General features: G+C 34.2%; 1 protein-coding gene across 3 annotated transcripts in view; it reads right to left on the reverse strand.

Annotated features, from left to right (window-relative positions):
• LOC111048020 overlaps positions 1–24437 on the reverse strand; it is a 39465-nt gene that overhangs the window by 9667 nt on the left and 5361 nt on the right. For all 3 annotated transcript variants that reach the window (XM_039432836.1, XM_039432837.1, XM_039432835.1), the window contains exons 2-3: positions 15998–16098; positions 8151–8168 (exon numbers count right to left, since the gene is read on the reverse strand). In XM_039432836.1, the coding sequence (XP_039288770.1) occupies positions 8151–8168; positions 15998–16098 (119 nt within the window). The remainder of the gene's footprint in view (positions 1–8150; positions 8169–15997; positions 16099–24437) is intronic.

Genomic DNA, 24437 nt, shown 5'->3' on the forward strand with positions numbered 1-24437 from the left:
AATATTTTCACTAAATCGGACATGGACTCCAAGGCTCAACTCACACTTACGCGACTCAGGTCGAGAAGAGACTCGACTCTAGTCGAGAGCATGTGTTTCCAAATGGTGACACTCAGACCAGTCGGTTCTAGTCTCCGCGACGTCACCATTTGAAAACACAAGCTCTCGACTAAAGTCGAGTCTCTTCTCGACCTGAGTCGCGTAAGTGTGAGTTGAGCTTTATACTGATGTGTGGAAATCCAGCCCTAATGGTTTAACTGTTCAAAGTTCGTTACCGTATATAATCATGGTAAATATCATTTAGCTTTTCAACACTCAACTACAGTAGACAATCAACAATTACAACACATTACAAAAAAAGTTATTATAGTGATATTCACTATGAACTTTCAGCTTGCTTGAATAAGAAGCATTGATGTTATCTTTGAGGAACAGTTCCAAGTGAATACCATTATACAAAAAATTACAATGGAAAATCAGTAATTTACTGATACATAAACTGCAATACAGTAATAGGGTTTGGCATTCATTATTCAATCCAGTTCAAGCAGTATAACAATATCAAATCCAAGTTTTTTTCGGAATAAATGATCGCAGCTCTGTCATTTTTCAAATCTGCATACATTTTAAAATATACAAAAACCATATTATATTTACCCTAATGATGAAGTATTGACATTTAAGAAATAGCTTGCCGAGAGCTTCTTATTCAAATGAACGTGAGAATTCGCCAAACGAAATATGACTACCTCATCATCCTTTTCATTACTTTCGTATACGGTACCATGGCAAAAATATAATTTGAAACATGATCAACACCGTATGAATATGGTGAAAATCTCATTTTAACAACACATATACTATACTTATGTGTTAGTAATCTTGAATGGGATGAAAAATCCAATATTCTCGCGTGAAATTTCAAACACTAAGACGTGTAACATCAAATTTAGAACTCGATTTTCTCAGATTACTGATCCAAAAGAGTAAAGAGTCTTAGATACTTGAACTCTGTCTACATGTCTACAATGTAGAGCTCTAAATTCAAAATCCATTTCAGGCTTCATTAGTGCACGCTCCTGTATTTACGAATTACTATATTTTTGTATATTCTTGTTTCCATAGAGAGATTCAGTAGAATTCAGTGGTTTCTTGAGAGTCAGTAGAAATGATAGGATGGCATACATTTGCCGAGCTTCTTTTTCCACCTCCTTCTATAGTAAATGTAGCTGTGATTCAAATCATCCCGGTATAATGATATAATATTATTTGTTGATGCTTGTAATGATCAATTGTATCTGAATCATTTTATATCCACCAAGAAAATATATTGTTTTAATGATTCATTAATAATTTTTTTAATTGAGTTTAAATATTCTGGTAGGTAGTTCATTATATTTCTTCATAGCCCAAAACAGGATTCGGAAAAGGATAGTAGAGCTATCTGTATTGTCTAAAGACAGACCAGGAATACAAATCAATGTTAATCAGGTGCTAACTTCGAAACGTGAATCTCACTATATAGTGAGTTTTGAATGGTTTCTATTTTGATTAGTAATCTATTTTGTCGCTAGCGATTATAGCATATTGATTATATAATATTGATTAGTAATCTATTTTGACGCTACCGATTATAACAATCCCTGAAGATTGTCTATTCTAGTATTATTATTGGGTTTCCATCTTTTTTAGTTCATATTTTATAAATTAAACTATTTGGGATCCAATGGTTTAGTAAAAACATGTAGAAAACCCTCGTGAATAGTTCCAGCGTTAAGATGTTGGAGGAAAATTGTGTCTAATATTGAAAACTGTGCAGGTACCACTAGAGAATCTGTAGCTTCTTTTAAAAACGTAACATCAGATTGCCAGGATGTTTTATCCCCGTCTTCGATCGAATATTCTGTTAGCAAAATCAAATTCAACAGTGAGATTCACGTTGAACTGTCAGCATTCCTCATAAAGAAACATCAATGCTTCCCATCCAACCAGTGCTGAAGTGGATCTCACTATATACACGATAAGAAAAATGCTGACAAGTTTTCCGAGTTCCCCAGAACGCTTTCCACGATTTTCTCGAGACAAATCACAAAGTAACTACTGACATAAAATGACAAATGCTCTGGGACACATCCAACGATCCAATAATTGTCAACAACTTATCGTCAACTTTTTTTTTGTTTCAAATTAGTTTTTGTTGTTATAAGAGTGGAAAACTGTTAGAAAAGCCTGACTTTTTGACATCGTGTAGGTTAGTCCCATGAGGTTTTCCAGTCCTTGTTCAACCCTTATTGAAGAGATTTTGGGGTTGATTCAAGTAAACTAACACTTTTCATTCAATGGTGGTTTAAATACAGCAAGCCATGTTAAACAAAAATTGAATGGAAATAATCTTTATTAGGCGGAGTTAGGACTTTTTAGTCCTCTCTACCACTCAACCTCGATAGCCCTGTCTATCATAGATATTCTACTCCATTTTAAAGATTTTAAATAGTTGTTTAATGTTGTCTTAGAGTTTAATTCGAAGAACCTCCAATTAAAATGTGAAAGAAGAATAAATAACTGTAAATCTCAATTTAGTAATATATTATAGACAAATCTTTTCAAGTGATAAATCAGCCTATGAATTAGCGAATAGTACACTCCAATTTATTGATTATATTCCACCGAATAAATTACTGTCGATTTAGAATTATAGACTTGAAAATATTTAGGGCTAAAAATTGTTCTTGAATTTATCTAAAAAATGATACCCTTGTAACTTTTTATCTCAAAATTTAGGAAAGGGATAATTGTGGGCTGAGCCTGTTGACCCTTTCCCAATCATTTATATTATGGTTCTGTACCATCCAAAGTATAAATAAATAACATTCCTGTAAATTTCGATAAACAATTTGAACATTTTATACATGCTTTCCTTTTTCTATTGTTTCTCCAATAATTTATTCATTGAAATACAAGTTAAAATTATTTCGAGATTTTCAAGTATTATGTTATCTAACAATTCAGTATAGACTCGTTCATTATTTTCATTCCAATTGCCGATTTTAAACAACATAACTCTCATTCTAACAACTTCAACCTAGACTATGCTCGCTTATCTCCTGTTGTGAGATTCAATTTAGATCGTCAGTACCAATTGAATGGAAGAGTTGGTGTTATTCATAAGGTATGCCGACAGTTTAAAGTGATTCTCACTATAATAGACACCTCCACTACCGTCGGTACTCCCAATAATAATTCAAGTTTTATACAACAGAGCAATAAATTTTACGATGTTTTGGTTGTAAATATTTTGGAGATTATTTAATATATGGCAACCGAAAACTAATAAGGCGCCCACAAAAAAATATCGACCGCTATCTAATCAACGGTTGTAGATTCACTTGAAACTGTCAGCATTGCTTGAATGAGATGCATATTGATGTTGCTGTGTTTATAAGGGGCACAATTTGATGTGACCAATCTCACTATAGAAAAGTATTGTGTGTAAAAATAGTACACGGCAGCCAACTCATAAAAATAGGCTCATATATGGCAAATATGTAATATGCAGAATATAAATATGAGGTGAAGTAGAACATTAATCCGCACTTGAACTACTCGTTGGTAGACTGTGCTACTGTTTTTAAAATCAACAATAAAGTGCCCTCTATTGGCCGTTATTCGATTGATTTTTGAACCAGGTGGCGCTCCCTGGTGATCATTTTAATAAACACGTCCACTGATTACAGCTGTCAGTATTGGTTGAGTGGGAAGCATTTGTGTTTTTCTACAAGGAATGCTGACAGTTTTGAGTGCATCCCACTGCAGTGTAGTCAGATACCTTTATTGGTTGAAAATTCTTTCAAAACAGCGTCATAAACGCCTTTATTCTGCCAATAAAACTTTGACGCTGTAAATATAATACTCGAACAATAATGAGATTTTTAATTATTGTTGATGGTCTGTTTTGGTCGTATAATGTCGTCGTTTTATTAGGTGTGAATGGAAGCTAGTTTGGGATGATTATTATGATTCACTAGGTAAAACTAATGATTGTGATGGTTCATTAGTTTTGTGTATGAATAATGTTAGCGTAGGCATTTAATTATTTTTTGAAAATTATGGTTTTGTGGGTCTGATATTATTATTCTTTTGATTCCATAGGGAGATTCACTTTAAATTGGTAGAATAGGAAGCAATATGATGTTTCCATTAGGAATGCTGACATTATGTAGTGAACCTGACTATAGCACTGCTCTCTTTTCCTGCCTATTAAACACGTCAGAGTAAATATATATCAGAGCTGCATACATAATATGTAGTGAGATTCACTGTACACTGTAACCAAGTCACAATTCACTGTAAATAGCATCACGTGTTCCCATTCAAATAATACTGATAATTTGAAGTGAAACTTGCGATAGTGATCATTAGCTGTTCTTTATTTCATTACAACACTGCTTCACATTGACGAGGTATGATTGGTGACAGCTCTTAAATAGTGTTCGTGTTACCTAATGGCTTGTGAAAAGCACTACCATCAACCAACCACACAAACACTATCATCAATAACCTGATTATCCAAGTACCAAAATTATGTTATTTCTAGGGAACGAAAGCAGCATTTACGTCATCAGTTACATTCATAAAATATGTATTATCTCAACGGGGTTATTAATGTGTATTTATTTTATAATGTTATTATTATTAGAAGAAATTTCAAACGCATTGTCCTAAATCGCTGTAGATGTGACAGATCTGTATGTGACCAATGTATAAATGGGTTGATATTGATACTAATACGTTTGTGTTGCTGTAACTTATAGCATAAATCTATATATTTTTTCTAGATTTAGATGAATTATTACTGAAAAAAATTCATTATTGACAGGCTATCAGATTTTCTAGAATAGAATTCTTGGAGCTTAAATAGTTGTTGATACAACGAAAAATGCAATTAGACTTTGAATCTTATTAATAAGGTGTAATGCCAGTAATAAGTACTAATCTTTATTCAAGGTAACTTGACATCATACATTGTAATACTGATTTGAACATTGAAATATCTGTATTGTTGATAGTCGAAAACGCTAGTCGGTAGTTAATAGTCGCTTGAAAATTATAGTTTCAACCTTCTGCTTTTTAAATGTGATTTTGTGGTAGATGTAATCATATATAATATAATAAAAAAGAATTGGCTTATACACGTACGGGATAGGAAATTTACGAATGACGCATCATCAAGTCTGAACTAATGGACTGATTAACTTGAAATTTTGCATATAGATCTTTTACCGAGGATGGTTATAGGCCTATTTTCAATTCTTCAAGTTTTCAATACGTCGATTTTTCATTTTGTCAAGTTTTCAATTAGACCCTTGCGGAACACGGGTTACCTGATAATATTGAATAAAATTATTCGAAACAATTGTCACAACTATGTATAAACATTTTTTGTATATAGTTTCGGCTGCAGCACCATTATTAATCTCTAGTACACTAAAATTGGTAGTGTATATAGAGCCATATGATTGGTAGTTGGTTATCCTACCAAGATCTGCCATTGGCTGAGACAAGGCACGCCAGTTGCTGATGCTCCTCTCGCCCTTTCTTCATTACAAAAGCTGATCCATGTTCAAGCTTCAGTTTACAAAAGATTTATAATGGTGTGGCAACTGAAACTAGTTTATCAATGCATAGTTGTGACAATTTCAATTCGTTTTATTCAAAATACAAATTTTCAACACTTGAACCTGTTACAGTAGTCCACCTATTAGACTATAGAGATTAGTTTTGATGCAAAGCAAGGTTAATAGATTTACAGTCATGAATGTAAACGGGTTTGAAGTTGGGTTTGGGGATTCGAGTCGCGAACTGTTAATGGTATTGTCGTTAGTCCCTTTGGGCCGCTCTAGTGATTGTTTTCCAATCAGAAATTATTATTCAACGCTTGGAAAGCGTCATACAGGTAGGAGGCGCAAAAGCATAAAGTCCATCGCAAATATAGTCAGATCCATTGTGAACTGTCATGACAATCCTTGCCATTTATACAATGCTGGAAGTTGGAAGTGAATCACACTGTAACAGTGTGAGTAGTCCTAAGTATTCTTTTTCCTGATGATGAGAATGAGATGATCAGAACAATGCATAAATGGGTTGATATTGATACTAATACGTTTGTGTTGCTGTAACTTATAGCATAAATCTATATTTTTTCTAGATTTAGATGAATTATTACTGAAAAAATTTAGTATTGACAGGCTATCAGATTTTCTAGAAGAGAATTCTTGGAGCTTAAATAGTTGTTGATACAACGAAAAATGCAATTAGACTTTGAATCTTATTAATAAGGTGTAATGCCAGTAATAAGTACTAATCTTTATTCAAGGTAACTTGACATCATACATTGTAATACTGATTTGAACATTGAAATATCTGTATTGTTGATAGTCGAAAACGCTAGTCGGTAGTAAATAGTCGCTTGAAAATTATAGTTTCAACCTTCTGCTTTTTAAATGTGATTTTGTGGTAGATGTAATCATATATAATATAATAAAAAAGAATTGGCTTATACACGTACGGGATAGGAAATTTACGAATGACGCATCATCAAGTCTGAACTAATGGACTGATTAACTTGAAATTTTGCATATAGATCTTTAATTTACCGAGGATGGTTATAGGCCTATTTTCAATTCTTCAAGTTTTCAATACGTCGATTTTTCATTTTGTCAAGTTTTCAATTAGACCCTTGCGGAACACGGGTTACCTGATAATATTGAATAAAATTATTCGAAACAATTGTCACAACTATGTATAAACATTTTTAGTATATAGTTTCGGCTGCAGCACCATTATTAATCTCTAGTACACTAAAATTGATAGAGCCAAATGATTGGTAGTTGGTTATCCTATCAAGATCTGCCATTGGCTGAGACAAGGCACGCCAGTTGCTGATGCTCCTCTCGCCCTTTCTTCATTACAAAAGCTGATCCATGTTCAAGCTTCAGTTTACAAAAGATTTATAATGGTGTGACAACTGGAACTAGTTTATCAATGCATAGTCGTGACAATTTCAATTCGTTTTATTCAAAATACAAATTTTCAACACTTGAACCTGTTACAGTAGTCCACCTATTAGACTATAGAGATTAGTTTTGATGCAAAGCAAGGTTAATAGATTTACAGTCATGAATGTAAACAGGTTTGAAGTTGGGTTTGGGGATTCGAGTCGCGAACTGTTAATGGTATTGTCGTTAGTCCCTTTGGGCCGCACTAGTGATTGTTTTCCAATCAGAAATTATTATTCAACGCTTGGAAAGCGTCATACAGGTAGGAGGCGCAAAAGCATAAAGTCCATCGCAAATATAGTCAGATCCATTGTGAACTGTCATGACAATCCTTGCCATTTATACAATGCTGGAAGTTGGAAGTGAATCACACTGTAACAGTGTGAGTAGTCCTAAGTATTCTTTTTCCTGATGATGAGAATGAGATGATCAGAACAATGCATAAAAACTGCCTGCACTTAACTGGAATGGAAAAATGTTGTGGGTCCGTTTCCATTAATCTTTCTGAGATTAATTATTGTTTCTGACTCTTTTCCATATATTCTGCGTGTTGAGAGAATGATTATTGCATTCAATGTTATGCATCCACCTGCTCTCAGAGGCTTTTCTTTGTTTCAAAATTCAGTAGCCTATTTCCAAACTTTTAAAATTTCCAAGCAGTCTACTCAAATTCCACTTTGGATTTCAGGATAGGGACCTATGGGCCTTATTACCTAGTCAAAAAGGATAATATATGTGGTACTTTTCTATACGTTGTATAATTCTGAATAAATAAATAAAATAAAAAATATATATTTGGTAAAAGATTTCGATTACATCAAATAGTAATTTATTCCATATTCGACCTGTGTTAGACTGTAAAATATTAAATTAAAGATATAACCTATACTGAATGCTATATTTTTATAGGTAAAAACCATAATAAAATATGAAAAATTAAAAATACAACAATCTATGCTTCTCAACCAAAAAAGGCTTACATTTTAAAGTGAATCTCATAATAACAATTTATTTCAACATTATTTTACTTCAACTATTTACTTCAACATTTAACTTCCTCATAATCAATAACAAAATTGAATCGTCTCTACTTACCCGACTTCCCAAATTTGACTGAAACATAATAAATTGTCAATTGTTAATAATTATTATAATCAATTTATCAAAGATCACACATTTCCAATTGTCAATAATTGCTATATTATAATGATAATTTCATTTATCAATATGATTAATGTTCATACAGATATGTCTGGGTGAGAGCAACAGGCCCAGCCCAAATCTATTCTACAAATAGATATCATGGATAGTAACATTTCTTGAAAGATCTCACTTTATGAATATATTTCCAATTTTGAAGTCTGAATGAATACTTTTATTATAAATGCAGGACTTGCTAGAACAATTTCCTTCAAGGGTTGTTTCTCTCAGTGCATCCCTTTAATTTTATAAGATTTGCTCAAATATTTAAATAGCCATTTATGTACCTATAGTGGGATTTTTGTTATTATAAAAGTCAGTGAGAACATGAATCTTTTTATAGATAGAATATTGTGATTTTAATAAATTTTTAATACATTTTTAATAAATTATTAATCTTTTTATAGATAGAGTATTGTGATTTTAATAAATTATTAATAAATTTATTGATTTTCATCCTTTACAAACTCAAAAAAGAGGAACGTTATTCAGAACATTCTCAAAAACAAGATATTTTTACGTGGTGATCTGTGGATTTAATCAGCATTTGAGACCGATCAATTCTGGAATAAATTTATTCCCTGCATGAGTATTTCCTTGAAACTTGTACGTAATTAATATTTGAACATCGTCGATCTATGGGAGAGGTAGAGACCTTAATTTTCCTCGAGACATAATCAGGAATTCATATAGATGATTGGCAGAATGCATACTATTACTGATGTGTGTAAGTAATCAATGGACTGCTTGTGCACTCTCATTGAAATGCATGAATAGTGGGGAGAGGAGACCGAAGCTGGGAGACAAAAGAATTCAACGCGAGTGCAGTCGGCTTGTTCAACAATGCCATGTCAGCAAATCTGTAATTTTGAGACTTATTGCACTTGACGAAAATAATCAATAACAGAAGTTGGTTCAAGTAGACGATTTGGCGCTTTAGTTCTCCGAATCGAAGAATGTTCAGGATTCTATATTTTGTTGGCATGATGAAATGTATAAATAGTAAACACGGCATGATGAAATGTATAAATAGTAAACACGGAAAACAATTCTAGGATATTTTGGAACCTTTGTTGTCTGCTCACTAATTTTAAAGTTCCCTGAATATTATAGTGTGATTAGAAAAGAAAGAAATTATTTAGTGTGATTTTGAATAAAAAAAAAACACCTGTTTCACTATCAATTCATCACATTACACATGCATGAAAAAGTCTTCGGCTCAGGTGAGCATCACCCCTAGCAAAATAGATTAAAAATGCATGAATGATGACTTTTTATCTATCAGAAAACCGCTCATTTTATAGAAAGATGTGCGACTATAATGTGATTACCTTTAAAAACTGTAAATTGGTTGTATGGGATGTTTTGTTGTTATTTATAAGAGAAATGCTGACAGTAAGTTGATCGTACTGTAGGTAGAGCAGTTTCATGTTATCTAGATCTCAGATTATAGATGTAAATTTCTCTTCAAGTTGTGTCAAGCTTGAATATACCGCATATTTTAGCTTCTATATTGAATGCAAAATAGAGTACAAGATTATTCTCGTAAACTGAGAGTTGAGAATAACTAACTACAATTTCACACTATAACATCTAAATTGGATGAGAGATAATTATGCTAGCATAGCAATTTATATCAAGTCTCTTAAGCAGTTTGGTACAGGATATAAGAAAGTATAGAGTGTAACATTTCATTCTATACTCTCTGGAATAAACTCAATAAATACTGCTTTCTGCTACAGTAAACTCAATGACTCCTTTATTGAATTCACTCGTCGTCGTTATGCAAAATTCCGACTTCCAATTTCTGATGCTGTAGTGAAATTCTCATAAATCTGTCAGTATTGCTGTTATGAATAACATCAAAGCTTTCCATTCGCCCAATGCTGACAGCTTGAGTGAATCGTACTATAGTAGGTTGCTACTTGAGAAAAGACGAGACAATAAATTGGCATTGATTTTCCTACACGTATGATTCGGCCCTGCCTATATTGTTTCACATTAAAGGCAGAAAATTAGAAATGGGAAAACTCTGTAGCTTTCAGAGTTTTCACATTGCAATAAGTTCAATCTCTATAAAAGCTAAATTTTATCCTAAAAAATTTCGGCTCTTTCATTGTGAATTTTGTTTTATAAATTTTTGGCTTTTGTTCTATCATTTGATGTTTTTGAACCTGCAATTTGTCTGTTTTTTATCAGTTAGCTCGTGATTGGTTGAGTTTCAGTTTCTGGACTCTCATTTACTGATTTTTCACCTACAGAATTTCTGCTCTCTCATTGGCTAGCTCGTGATTGGTAAAAGTTTCGGTTCCATAACTAGGCACCATTGGCTAACTTTAAAACCATAAGATCTCTGTTCACCAGTAAGGTCAGCTTGTGATTTGTTTGAGGTTGAGTTTCTGGACTCTCATTGGCTGAGAAACTGCAATCTTTGCTCTCTCATTGGCCAACTCATGATTTATTCAATCATCTAATTCTCTACTAATATTTCCACTCTAATCTCTCGTTTAGTAACGTAGCATTAGTTGTCGTTGGTGAAATCAAATTTCTTAATCTTTTGTTAAAGTCAACAGTTAGAATTAATTGGAGATTACTAAACGAAGCGTTAACGTGAATTTGGTGAAACTCACCCTAAGCCTACTCCAGTATGCTATCTTGTGGTTAGCTTCTGATGTTTCTATTTCTGAACTACTATAGGCTGTCTTTCTTCTTTAGGGCTACTTTTAATATGAATAAAAAATAATATAAATCTCAGTACCCTTTAAAATTATTTTGTTATCATTTTTTAAATTTCGGACATTGAAGCCATTTAAAATAGCTTTGACTTGAAACTTGTAGGTACGTAATTAATATTTGAACATCGTCGATCTATGGGAGAGGTAGAGACCTTAATTTTCCGCGAGACATAATCAGGAATTCATATAGATGATTGGCAGAATGCATACTATTACTGATGTGTGTAAGTAATCAATGGACTGCTTGTGCACTCTCATTGAAATGCATGAATAGTGGGGAGAGGAGACCGAAGCTGGGAGACAAAAGAAGAGCAGTACAAAGGAGAATGCTTTCTCTCCGTGAGAAACGTTTAGAAAGGAATTCAACGCGAGTGCAGTCGGCTTGTTCAACAATGCCATGTCAGCAAATCTGTAATTTTGAGACTTATTGCACTTGACGAAAATAATCAATAACAGAAGTTGGTTCAAGTAGACGATTTGGCGCTTTAGTTCTCCGAATCGAAGAATGTTCAGGATTCTATAGTTTGTTGGCATGATGAAATGTATGAATAGTAAACACGGCATGATGAAATGTATAAATAGTAAACACGGAAAACAATTCTAGGATATTTTGGAACCTTTGTTGTCTGCTCACTAATTTTAAAGCTCCCTGAATGAATATATTATAGTGTGATTAGAAAAGAAAGAAATATTTAGTGTGATTATGAATAGAAAAAAAAACACCTGTTTCACTATCAATTCATCACATTACACATGCATGAAAAAGTCTTCGGCTTAGGTGAGCATCACCCCTAGCAAAATAGATTCAATATGCATGAATGATGACTTTTTATCTATCAGAAAACCGCTCATTTTATAGAAAGATGTGCGACTATAATGTGATTACCTTTAAAAACTGTAAATTGGTTGTATGGGATGTTTTGTTGTTATTTATAAGAGAAATGCTGACAGTAAGTTGATCGTACTGTAGGTAGAGCAGTTTCATGTTATCTAGATCTCAGATTATAGATGTAAATTCTCTTCAAGTTGTGTCAAGCTTGAATATACCGCATATTTTAGCTTCAATATTGAATGCAAAATAGAGTACAAGATTGTTCTCGTAAACTGAGAGTTGAGACTAACTAACTACAATTTCACACTATAACATCTAAATTGGATGAGAGATAATTATGCTAGCATAGCAATTTATATCAAGTCTCTTAAGCAGTTTGGTACAGGATATAAGAAAGTATAGAGTGTAACATTTCATTCTATACTCTCTGGAATAAACTCAATAAAACTCAATAACTGCTACAGTAAACTCAATGACTCCTTTATTGAATTCACTCGTCGTCGTTATGCAAAATTCCGACTTCCAATTTCTGATGCTGTAGTGAAATTCTCATAAATCTGTCAGTATTGCTGTTATGAATAACATCAAAGCTTTCCATTCGCCCAATGCTGACAGTTTGAGTGAATCGTACTATAGTAGGTTGCTACTTGAGAAAAGACGAGACAATAAATTGGCATTGATTTTCCTACACGTATGATTCGGTCCTGATTCTTCCCTGCCTATATTGTTTCACATTAAAGGCAGAAAATTAGAAATGGGAAAACTCTGTAGCTTTCAGAGTTTTCACATTGCAATAAGTTCAATCTCTATAAAAGCTAAATTTTATCCTAAAAAATTTCGGCTCTTTCATTGTGAATTTTGTTTTATAAATTTTTGGCTTTTGTTCTATCATTTGATGTTTTTGAACCTGCAATTTGTCTGTTTTTTATCAGTTAGCTCGTGATTGGTTGAAGTTTCAGTTTCTGGACTCTCATTTACTGATTTTTCACCTACAGAATTTCTGCTCTCTCATTGGCTAGCTCGTGATTGGTAAAAGTTTCGGTTCCATAACTAGGCACCATTGGCTAACTTTAAAACCATAAGATCTCTGTTCACCAGTAAGGTCAGCTTGTGATTTGTTTGAGGTTGAGTTTCTGGACTCTCATTGGCTGAGAAACTGCAATCTTTGCTCTCTCATTGGCCAACTCATGATTTATTCAATCATCTAATTCTCTACTAATATTGTAATATTGACTGATTTTTAAACGATCCACTCTAATCTCTCGTTTAGTAACGTAGCATTAGTTGTCGTTGGTGAAATCAAATTTCTTAATCTTTTGTTAAAGTCAACAGTTAGAATTAATTGGAGATTACTAAACGAAGCGTTAACGTGAATTTGGTGAAACTCACCCTAAGCCTACTCCAGTATGCTATCTTGTGGTTAGCTTCTGATGTTTCTATTTCTGAACTACTATAGGCTGTCTTTCTTCTTTAGGGCTACTTTTAATATGAATAAAAAATAATATAAATCTCAGTACCCTTTAAAATTATTTTGTTATCATTTTTAATTTCGGACATTGAAGCCATTTAAAATAGCTTTGACTTGAAAATGGCTTTAATGTCCAAAACATCTTGTGACAAAATAATTTGAAAGGGTACTGAGATTTATATTTTTATTTATACTATAGGCTGACTTGAAAACTAGAAAATATCCGCTCTCTCATCGGTTAGTTCATGATTAGTTCAGTTCTCTGCTTTTGGACTTCTATTGGTCTATTTTAGTGAGTTGATTTGCGTTGACATGTGTCTTGTATTGAGTGAGTTAGAATGAGTTGTATTGCATTCTCTGAGTTGGTTGGTTTTAGTTGCATTGCATTTTAGTTTAGTTGGTTGTGCTTAAAACAATAAGTTCAATCAAGATAAATAATAAATAAATAATCTATTTCCATCATAAATTCCGTTTTTCATTCATTCTACAGTTTTGGAAATTATATGGCCACTTTGACTAGTTGCGTGGTCATTGTTAGTAATATAGTTGATTATTGCAATAAGACATGTGGATTTTTTTGGAGTTTAGTTCAACACTTTACAGACTTTTTAGCGCACGATAAATTAGAACCCCTTTCAATGACTCTACTTATCGTATTTTACTTTACTTCTTCCATTTACTTCACTTATTTTATTTTATTTATCTAATCTATTTTATTTATTTCATCTTCTATTTACTCTACTGCTTTTCTTTATTTCTAGCCTACCTCTAGAACATAATCATGGGTAATTTGATTGCCATTCCTTGGCATATATTTGACCGAACGAAGTGAGGTCTAAGATTCAAGTCGACGGTTTGGCATTTCTCTTAATGTTTAAATGTTTTTATGTTGCGCATTTACGGCGAAACGCGGTAATAGATTTTCATGGAATTTGACAGGTATGTTCCTTTTTTAATTGCGCGTCGACGTATATACGAGGTTTTTGGAAATTTTGCATTTCAAGGATAATATAAAAGGAAAAAGGAGCCACCTTCATACGCCAATATAAGAGTAAAAATCAGACTATGGAATTATTCATCATAAATCAGCTAACAAGTGATTACACAGATGTGTGGAGAAGCCAGTCTATTGCTGTATTTCCATAAGGTCTATATAGTTTCAATCAGGTATTTGTGGATGAGAATACTGCGTGAGGTCTACTGTTCACAGAACTACTAGTGTATCATCCTACTCTACACTATAATGTGACATGCAAATTTGGCCGAGTACTTATAGCGAACGTGACACAATGCTAACTGGGGTTGGAGCAATCGCCCATCGGCCCCATGGCACACATTCCAATCGATTCACTTTAAACTGTCAGCATCTGCTGAATGGGAAGCATTCACTAAATGACATGCTGACAGTTGAAAGTGTATAATCTCACTATAATCCCATCAACAGACTGTTGCAGCAGCCTTCAGCAGCAGCCTTCAGCAATGGCGGCTTATGTTGTGCTGTAGTAGACTTCACTTCTCTATTTAAGTTTCCCCACACATGCATGCAATCGAAGCTGTTCGAAATGTAACTACAGTAGGCTATTGAGAGTTATGCTACAGTATTACTAACTGTAGAGTTCCTTCTGATAACTCTGGAGCTGTTACTAAGAGTAATTAAAAACTACATGATAATCTCACTGAAACTTTGCAACTAGATTGCTAAATAAAAAGATGAAGAAAAAGAAGAAGAAAAGGGAGAAGGAACGGAGAAGAAGAAGAAGAAGAAAAAGAAGAAGAAGATGATGATGATGATGATGATTATGATGATAGAAAAGAAGAAGAAAAAGACAGGAGAAAAAGAAGAAGAGAGGAACACTAAAGTAATGAGAGGAGAAAGAGGATAGAAGTAGAAATAATATGGTATAAACAAAAAGGTACCGGAAAATAAGAAAGATGAGAATGTTTTGAATAGAAGAAGAAGAAAGAAGCAGGATATGAGAAGAATCTGGTTGCAGGACGAGAAGGAGGAGGAAGAGGAATTGGAGTAGATGGAGGAGAAAGTGGAGTAGGAATAAGAAGCTCAGGTGGAAGTGGAGGAGGCGCAAAGAAGAAGAAAAAGAATGAATATCGAAAAGAAGAAGAACAGAAGTAGAATTAGATGGAGGAGGAGATCACATTCATTCAATACCAATTTGAAATTATTATTGTGCTTAAAAACAACTAAATTATTATTTATTTATACATTAATTAGGGACAATATTTTAAGTAAAAAGTCCAATCAATAAGATTCACGTTAGATCACTAACTTCAAACGGTACCATTATTGTTAGATTCACTCCATTTCAAACAGTAGGTAAGCATATACCTTAAAAATAACGCCAGCGCTTGTCATTAAAAAAATGCTGGCAGTTTGGACTGAATTTCACCACAATAGCTAGCACAGTAGTACCCCACCAGTATCCTACCAGCTACCTGTTACACACACATAGATTTTTGGACGTACGATTTTTTGCCGTCCTTATGAATTTTATCAGATTAAACGGAACTTGACAAATATCATCTGCTGACATCATCTGTTTAATAGAATTTATAAATACGGCAAAAAATTGTACGTCCAAAAATCTATGTGTGTGTAACTAGCCTTACAGAACATGATTAGTAAATTTCAAGAAAAGGTTATCCACAATGACGAGAACAATATCTTCTATTATCAGTTTTGCCAACTCACCGCTCGTTTCATCTGTATTTGCGACACATATTCGGGTGCTGTAGCGTAGTCCTGCCAAGGTTGGTACTGGAAATTGCTGCTACTGCTTCCTCCCACAAGACCTGACACACAAAACACAAAAGATACTATTTCAATTTCCAAAAAAAGCAATACCGATTCCCAACAATTTATCAGCACGAATGATGATTGATCTCGTCTCCCATATTAACACAAACAGGTGAAGTCACGTGTATAGTGAAACACACTTTCAACTGTCAGCATTCCTTGTTAATAGCATTAGTGCTTCTCATTCAATAAATGCTGACAGTTCAACGTGAACCTCACCGTAGACAATGTATGAGGCGGATTCGGTTGAAAATGATGGATGTTGACTGTTGATTTTTGATGGATTCATTGCAAAGCATTGGTATTGATTGTTTTGATCCGGAAGTTAGGCTCAATTTGTCAGCTCAATCTTTTTGTGTTAAACTTTGTGAACAGTGAAGATTAATCTATTACATCCACACCTACTATATATTATTCATCCATATTGAATGATAATTTAAACTATATAGTCTTATTTATAACACTTTGTATCGGACTCGTATTCGCGAACAATTTCCATTAACTTACTGTATTTTTTGTAAGTAGTATCTTGTTCACTTGCAGCTTGTCGTTCTGTTTTTTGTGAATGTTTTGTATAATTTCGAGTGAATAAATAATTTGATTTGATTGATATTTTTAACCTCCAACCACAGGAAGGTGATATATAGTAGTACCTAGATTCGGTACTCCCGTTGGAGGGGTGATTGCTAACACTACAACAGTGTTCGTGTTAGGTAACACTACCCAACAGTCATTTCTCGGTTGTTCGGAACTCACCTAAAAGTGGAGCCAATTCAAATTTCATCATAATGCCTTCCATTAGCGCTTGTGTGAGCTTTAACCTCAGTAAAAGAATCCTGTGACCTAGTTAGATAAGCTCAGGTAAAGGGCTACAAATTTAATCCATGATTTCTCAGACTAATAGAGCTACAATGTTGCAGCAATTATTTTCATATTTTTAAACATTTTACCTTAAAGTGTATCTGATAAAATCTATTAGTCACTTCAATAGTCTATATCTGCTTTTCAAAGATTGTAATAATTTACTTTTTCATTGGTTTTTATTCCACCCACACTAAGCTTCCATTAATTGGACTAAGCTTTTTCATTGAAACCTAGTCAGTATCATTCAGTAATCCAACCTTAATTGATTACATGTGTGTCAATCAAATACTGTATCATAAAAATCTAGATCACTTCTAATTCCTTGATTGCTATGCATGTTATGGTTCCATTTATGACTATTTGTGAGTTTCTCAATAAGAGCATGGTCCTCCTGTTCAGAAAGAGGCTAATGTTCTTTGACTCAATTTGTATAAATCAAAAGCGATTGGGGATGAAGAACATGTCTTATTAATTAAAGCAGATTCAGTTAATACTCCTGTAGAAGGAGAAGGATTAATATTCATCTGTTGAATGAAACTTGAATAATTCTGAAAATCGTTGTAAGCTATCGATTTCCATAGTTGCTTTACCAAGCTCCTTCTTTGAATTGAAAGAAACAAAAAGTTATTGAATTTTTTTAATCAATTATGGACTGCGATGTTGGAATATGTGAAAAATAATAGTCATGACAAAATTTGAAAGCCTTAGATCTCTTTGAATCGCAAAGATAATGTTCTCAATATATATAGCTTCTCTAGCCAGTAAAGGAATGGATAGAGAATGTTGAGAAAGTACAATTTCTGGCTAAAATTACCAAAGATGATTATCAGTTATGATGACTTTAGAGCGAGAAATAATGTTTGAAAAATTTCTTCCATAGGCAAAATCGCCAAGACTCAAACAAGATATTGCTAAGAAGCGAATGTGAATTTACCAACAAATGAAATCTAGAAGGCAAACAAGATAAGCATCACCAAAATCGAGTGCAATAATATTAATCCGTATCCACTTTGCAAGAAGTACGGCTAATAATAATATGGTATTTTTCTACTAGATTGAATACCGGTAATGATCCTGCCAAATTTATTTCACACGTTTACTTTTTAAATTAGGAAGAATTTATCCGCTAATAAAAGTTCTTTGGGCAGATACGAGCTGTTCACTCTTTTTACTTTCCTTGCCCTATTACCAGGTAGGTAAGGAAAGTATTGCTTTCCAAAAAAAATTAAGGTACCCTAATTTCAAGTTTTCTATACATTTCAAGGTCCCCTGAGTCCAAAAACATGATTTTTGGGTGTTGGTCTGTGTGTGTATATGTGTGTATGTGTGTGTGTATGTATGTATGTCTGTGAACACGATAACTCCATTCCTAATTAACCGATTGACTTGAAATTTTAAACTTGAGGTCCTTATACCATGAGGATCCGACAATAAGAAATTCAATAAAATTCAATTCAAGATGACGGAAAAAATGGCGGATAATTACTAAAAAACCATGTTTTTCACGTTTTTCTCGAAAACGGCTTCACCGATTTTCTTCAAATTTATGCCATAGATTCGAAAGCCCTATCAAATGACATGAGTCTCATTTCTGAGAAAATTGCAGGAGCTCCGTAATATTCTTGAGAAAAATGGCAGATAATTACTAAAAATCCATGTTTTCACGATTTTCTCAAAAATGACTTGACCGATTTTTTTCAAATTCATATCCTGTATAGTTATTTATAGGCTTTATCAACTGGCATGAGTCTTTTCCCTGGGAAACTAATGGGGGGTCCACCCCATCCTTGAGAAATGGACTTTTTAACCTCCTCGTGCATGAGGTAGGTAGGGAGAGCAGTTTATAAAAAGAACACAGTCATAGTCGAGATATTTCATGTGTAGGTGGAACAGCTGTTTTGACGACTTTTGAAAAAATCATCGAATTTCAAAATTTACACAAAGGAAAAAGTACTCTGAAAACAATTATACACATATACAGTAGTCTGATCGTAGTTGCAAATATTTTGCCGCCAATCGTCATTATGTTATTCTCGTTTAAGAATGAGGCTTACAGTTCAATGAGCAAGGAAAGTTGTGTGAGTGTACCACACCAGATTTTTATGTAAGAAATATAATACAATGTTTAAAACATATGCAACTTCTATAATATGATGAAGGGAAGAATTGGTTTATAGGGATAGGAAATTCACGAATGACGCATCATCACGTTTAAACTACAGGACTGATTAACTTAAAATTTTGCATATAGATTCTCAATTGAACGGGGATGATTATAGGCCTATTTTAAATTCTTAAAGATTTTAGTAGGACAAGTTTTCATTTGTTAAGTTTCAAATTAGACCCTTGTGGATCACGGGTTACCTGCTAGAATAGAATACGATAACAATCAATTTAGAATGTAATAACAACAACTATTATGTTTATTTGAATTGATCACGTGAAATATGTTTGCATATCGTCATTTTTGCAATGTCTAATATCCACATTATCAAGTAAGCCTAATAATCCAATAACTTGTGTACTTTTTTCACCGCCAGTGTCTTCAATACCGATAAAACGGTAATATAAACATAGCGTATGCTGGCAGGTAATAACAGGGCTGCCAGTCAAACAAGACAAGATCTGCCCTCTGCCCTGGATAACAAATCGCCGTTCACCATCGAGGGGGGGGGGAGAGGTTGCAGTAACAGATCTGCACATTTCTTCGTTAACTGATTCACTCAGTGTTATCTGACGTGGGGTGTGGGGTTGCAAGGTGTAGGACAAGGAGGAGGGTAGGAGGAAGCGATGGTGGTAGAGAAGGAGAAGGAGGAGGAGGTGGTAGTAGAGAAGGATGAAGAGGAGGAGGTGATGATAGAGTTGGTGGAGAAGGAGGTGGTGGAAGAGGAGGAGGAAGAGAAAGTGAAGATGGTGGTGTTGGAAGAGTAGTAGGAAGAAGAGGAGATGAAGTTTGAGGCTGAGCAGGAGAAGGTAGAGTTGGAGGAGGAGAAGGATGAAAAGGATGAGGAGGAGAAGAAGAAGGAGAAGGATGAGGAGGAGGAGTAGAGAGAGAAGAAGAGTAGAGAGAGACGAAGAAGGAGAAGAAAAAGAAGAAGTAGAAGAAGAAGAAGAAGAGAGAGAGAAGAAGGAGAAAAAAGAAGAGAAAGAAGAAGAAGTAAGAGGAGGAGGAGAAGAAGAAGAAGTGAGAGAAGAAGAAGAAAAAGGAGGAGGAGGAGGAATAGTAGAAGTAGGAGGAGTGTGAGGTGGAGGAGTAGAAGGATGAGGAAAACGTGAGGCGTGAGTTAGGTATTGTATAAACTTGCCTCATATATCACATTCACATTAATTGCCTTCCAACTGAAATTGGGTAGTCCGTCTGATATTAACAATTCTGGATGGATCGATTGTGTTTACATAGCTAGGCTAGTTGCACGGTCGTAGGCTACCTGAGACTAATTTCAAAAGATCATAAACAAAAAATCGTCTTTTTGAGATAATCGTGTGGAAGAGGTTGAGTTATCGAGTATTACCTAATCGGCGTGATTACTGTACCACTATCCTTCTAATAAAGGTTTACTCATAATCCTCAAAAAAATTTCATAATTACTCAGAAGGCTCAGTCATAATTCTAGGATAAGGATAACCAATATAATCAGGAAACAATGTTTTATGGCGGTATTCCTGATGGAGAAGTTTGCTTATCGAGGTTTAAAGTAGGTAATTAATGAAAAACTATTCATTTAATAGAGGTTTTTCACAGCTCCATGATTAAATCATACAAAACGAAGGATTCTGCTTGAAGTGAAGTGAAGCAGCAATTACTATTACAATAATTGTTTTATCAAGCAATTAATATAAGGTTAATTTTAAGGGAATCTGAAGAGAAGCGGGTTGACTGAGTGTTCTGCGCTGATAAGCTGTTGCTTAGATAAGCTGAGAATCATACCATTCCCATTGGAAGGGTGGTCACTTGAGTCAACTCTTCTGAAAATGATTCATGAGTTGAAAAATCGTCTGGAACCCATCTAAAACTGTAGGTTCACCAATCTCTCATCATCATCCGCCTCATCTCTCACGCACAAGTCTCATATCGGTATCACTCTCAGAAACAAAAACATTATAATACAATATTAGAAACGTTCAATGCAGATGCCATATTCTTGTCTGTATTAAATAGCCTAAAAATAACTTTGTTTTTGGAACAAAATCTCCGCTTCGAAAGTTTCCAACATTTTAAAAATCCCCTCCACCTACTTGCTCATAGCGAAGACAGAAATAGTAAAATTTAATTTAGTTCTGTATGTGTAACAGATCAATCAATTTTCAATGAGGCTTGTTTTGACATAATGCTGTAAGCCTCTATGGCCCGGTTGCACAACAGTCGGTTAAATTTCAGCCGTGATTAATTTCACGAGAACCAATCAGAGAAGACGTTTTTGAAAGGACGGCTTCTCTGTTTGGTTTTCGTGGAGTTAATCACGGTTGTAATTTAACCGGCTGTTGTGAAACCGGCGCTATATGTTGTAATTTTTGTTAATGATGTTAATCAATAAATAAAATGTGTTGGCAAAAAGAATGTTGAATAAACTCATCAGTAAAAGTATTAATAAAATTTACTATTCTTGAGAGCAATGTAGCTCATTGTTTCAAGCCCAATATCATCTCACATTAGATTGCTACCTGTCACAATTTTGACAATAACTCTCTAATAATTATTATCTTTCCAACCGAATGCTTGTCCAGCCGACAATCGCTTTATTCAAATCACTCAAATAGAATTGCCCAAATCGCCAAATTTGTGCATAATAATCGCTTTCAAAATCTGCACCTGAAATTGGGTTCGCTGTGTAATTTGAAATTCATCCCAAGAGCTCATTAAACAGTTAATCGAAGTGCACCGGTAGGCTATGAGGCATTAGTCTCCAATAATAATCATTCATTGTTTCAGCACTGTGTATTCCTTACACTCGTTTTGAATGTGTGAAAATTTATGGAATAATGTTGAACTTGATTATGACTCTATGGAAATAATGGCTCATGTTCAGATAGTTAAGAAAAATCTATCTTATTGAGGCATAATCTTTTACAATCTTTACTTGAAATCATCATATTCAACAGTTTCATGAAAATGTTTGAATAGTAATTAACAATAGCTGCAATCTTGATGAGATTTGTTTTTTTACAAAGTAAATTCGTATGCCTTTTGTTGATGGGGAGTCCCTTGCGGGAAGGTCCCACCTCGCCTGAATATACAATTTTAGCCGTCAATGGGCCTTACGACTGTCATACTTTAGCCGGGACCGACATTTTAACGTGCCCATCCGATAACACGTTTTTTAAATATAATATATAATCGGGGAGTGTAACATTCACCTGTATAATGGGGCTTTCATGTTTCATCAATATTATAGGACCTTAATAATGAGTAAAGGAGTAAAGTAGGCCATTTCTCAAGGCTGATTTCACACCAAAGCTGGGCCGAGCCGAGCCGGGCGGATTCTGCCTGCGTTCGCACTGCCGATTCGCTCAGTAATACAAAAAATACAAAATACTGCGCAACTCACTACGTGGGAAGATCGAACTAAACTAAACTGACCGAACAAATCTGCTCGGTTCGGTTCCGGCGTTGATTTGAATGCTCCCGACTAAATCCTGCATAGTTAGCGCGCACGCGGATTCCGCTCGGCTCGGCTCGGCCCAGCTTTGGTGTGAAACCCTACTAAGAGTAAACTGCATTCCAAGAGGAATCTACAAACTCATACATCTAAAGTCAAATCGTATTTTAGGATTTGATATTCTTCAAATACATTCTCTTACAAACTGGCGAGATTTCGACGACAAATTTGAATATTGTGCTGTAATATATGTAGCAACAAGCTGCACTGTATTTGGGGCGTGTGTAATGCATACAGAGAAACATTACCAGCTCAATATTTCGATGTTAGTAATAAAAATATTAATTGGATTTGAATGAGATCAAAGCTAGATGCGGAAGTAATTAAGACAGATTTGTTGGGATGATTATTGGGTGATTGCATCTCAATCCGCAATGATGAGCTGACGCGTTTCTGAACTGAATAATTCCTTTCTGACTGTGATATAAGTTATGTCGGTTTTGTGACCTAATATCCAAAATGCAAGTATAGTCAGTTTCAATTTGAAATGTCAGCATTCATTATAAATAACATCAATGCTTCCCATATGCTGACAAACTTATTCGAATATGGCACTAAGTTTATTTCTAATCAAAGACAGAAATGTACTGTGAATTTTGGCACTGTAATATTATGATATTGTATAATGTGTTTCATCCACAGAAATTTTCAATATGATCTTAATATTCTTCTTTGACTAATATAATATAAAAAATAAGTTATAACTATTTTGTAACCCAATATCCAAAATTCTAGAAGAAATGAGATTTATTCGAATATGGCTTATTCATTCAAATAATGCTCAGAGTAGGCTACCGGTGGTTCAGAACCACATAAATTGGTTGGTCCACTCAGGTCACATCACTATCCGTCTCATTACCCACGCACAAGCCTAGAGCTCATGTAGGCATCTCCCTCAGCGAAAAACGTAATTTTCAAATCAGAGATTAGAATGTAATGTGGAAATATAAATGTTATATTATAATTTTTAATCTTTACTATAATAGAGGAAAGAAGTGGCTTATACACACGTACGGGATAGGACAATTATGTTTGACGTATCATAACGTCTGAACTACTGGACTGATCAACTTGAAATTCTGCATGAATAGATTCTCAATTAAACGGGGATGATTATAGGCATACTTTCATTTCTTCAAAATTTCATTATGTCAAGTTTTCAGTTTGTCAAGTTTTAAAATTGACCCTTGCGGAGCACGGGTTACCTGCTATAGTATGATTATAATAATTGAGAACGATATTTTATATAATTTATCAGAATCAATAGGCCTACTTAGTACTAAACAATGTGTAATGTGTGAGTGGTAGTTCCTAGAAAGGAGATGGAGGGGAGAGGAAGAAGAAAAAGAAACAGAGATTTGACAGCATGTAGAAATCAACTCGGGTATCAATTACTTGATCAGCATGTTGTGATGTTGATGTTGACTTAGAAGACTGTTTCTATCAACTAATTAATTAACGTCTCCAATAATATCCATGTCAATAACTTTGTATGTTGAGGTAGGTCATTTGAACATAAGATGTAGCCAAACATCGTATGTAGGCTTACCTTGTACTTGTGGCAGCACCTTATGAAAGTACCTTGTACTTGAGATGAAGTCGACGTCTACGTACAAATGGTACTTGATAATGGCTGACCAATGAGCGTAAGTGACGATCCATGTTAGGACCAGGTCGCTTCCAAGCTATTTTCGAACTACTGAGAATATAATAATGATATTTGAGTAGGTACCTACATACTGTAATTGATTCTCTGTAGAGCTTGTATGTAGTACTGTATAGTAAAATTCACTTTAGTCAAAGTTGGGTTGAAT

The sequence above is a fragment of the Nilaparvata lugens genome, chromosome 7 (assembly GCF_014356525.2).
Source record: "Nilaparvata lugens isolate BPH chromosome 7, ASM1435652v1, whole genome shotgun sequence".
Classification (NCBI taxonomy): Eukaryota; Metazoa; Arthropoda; class Insecta; order Hemiptera; family Delphacidae; genus Nilaparvata; species Nilaparvata lugens.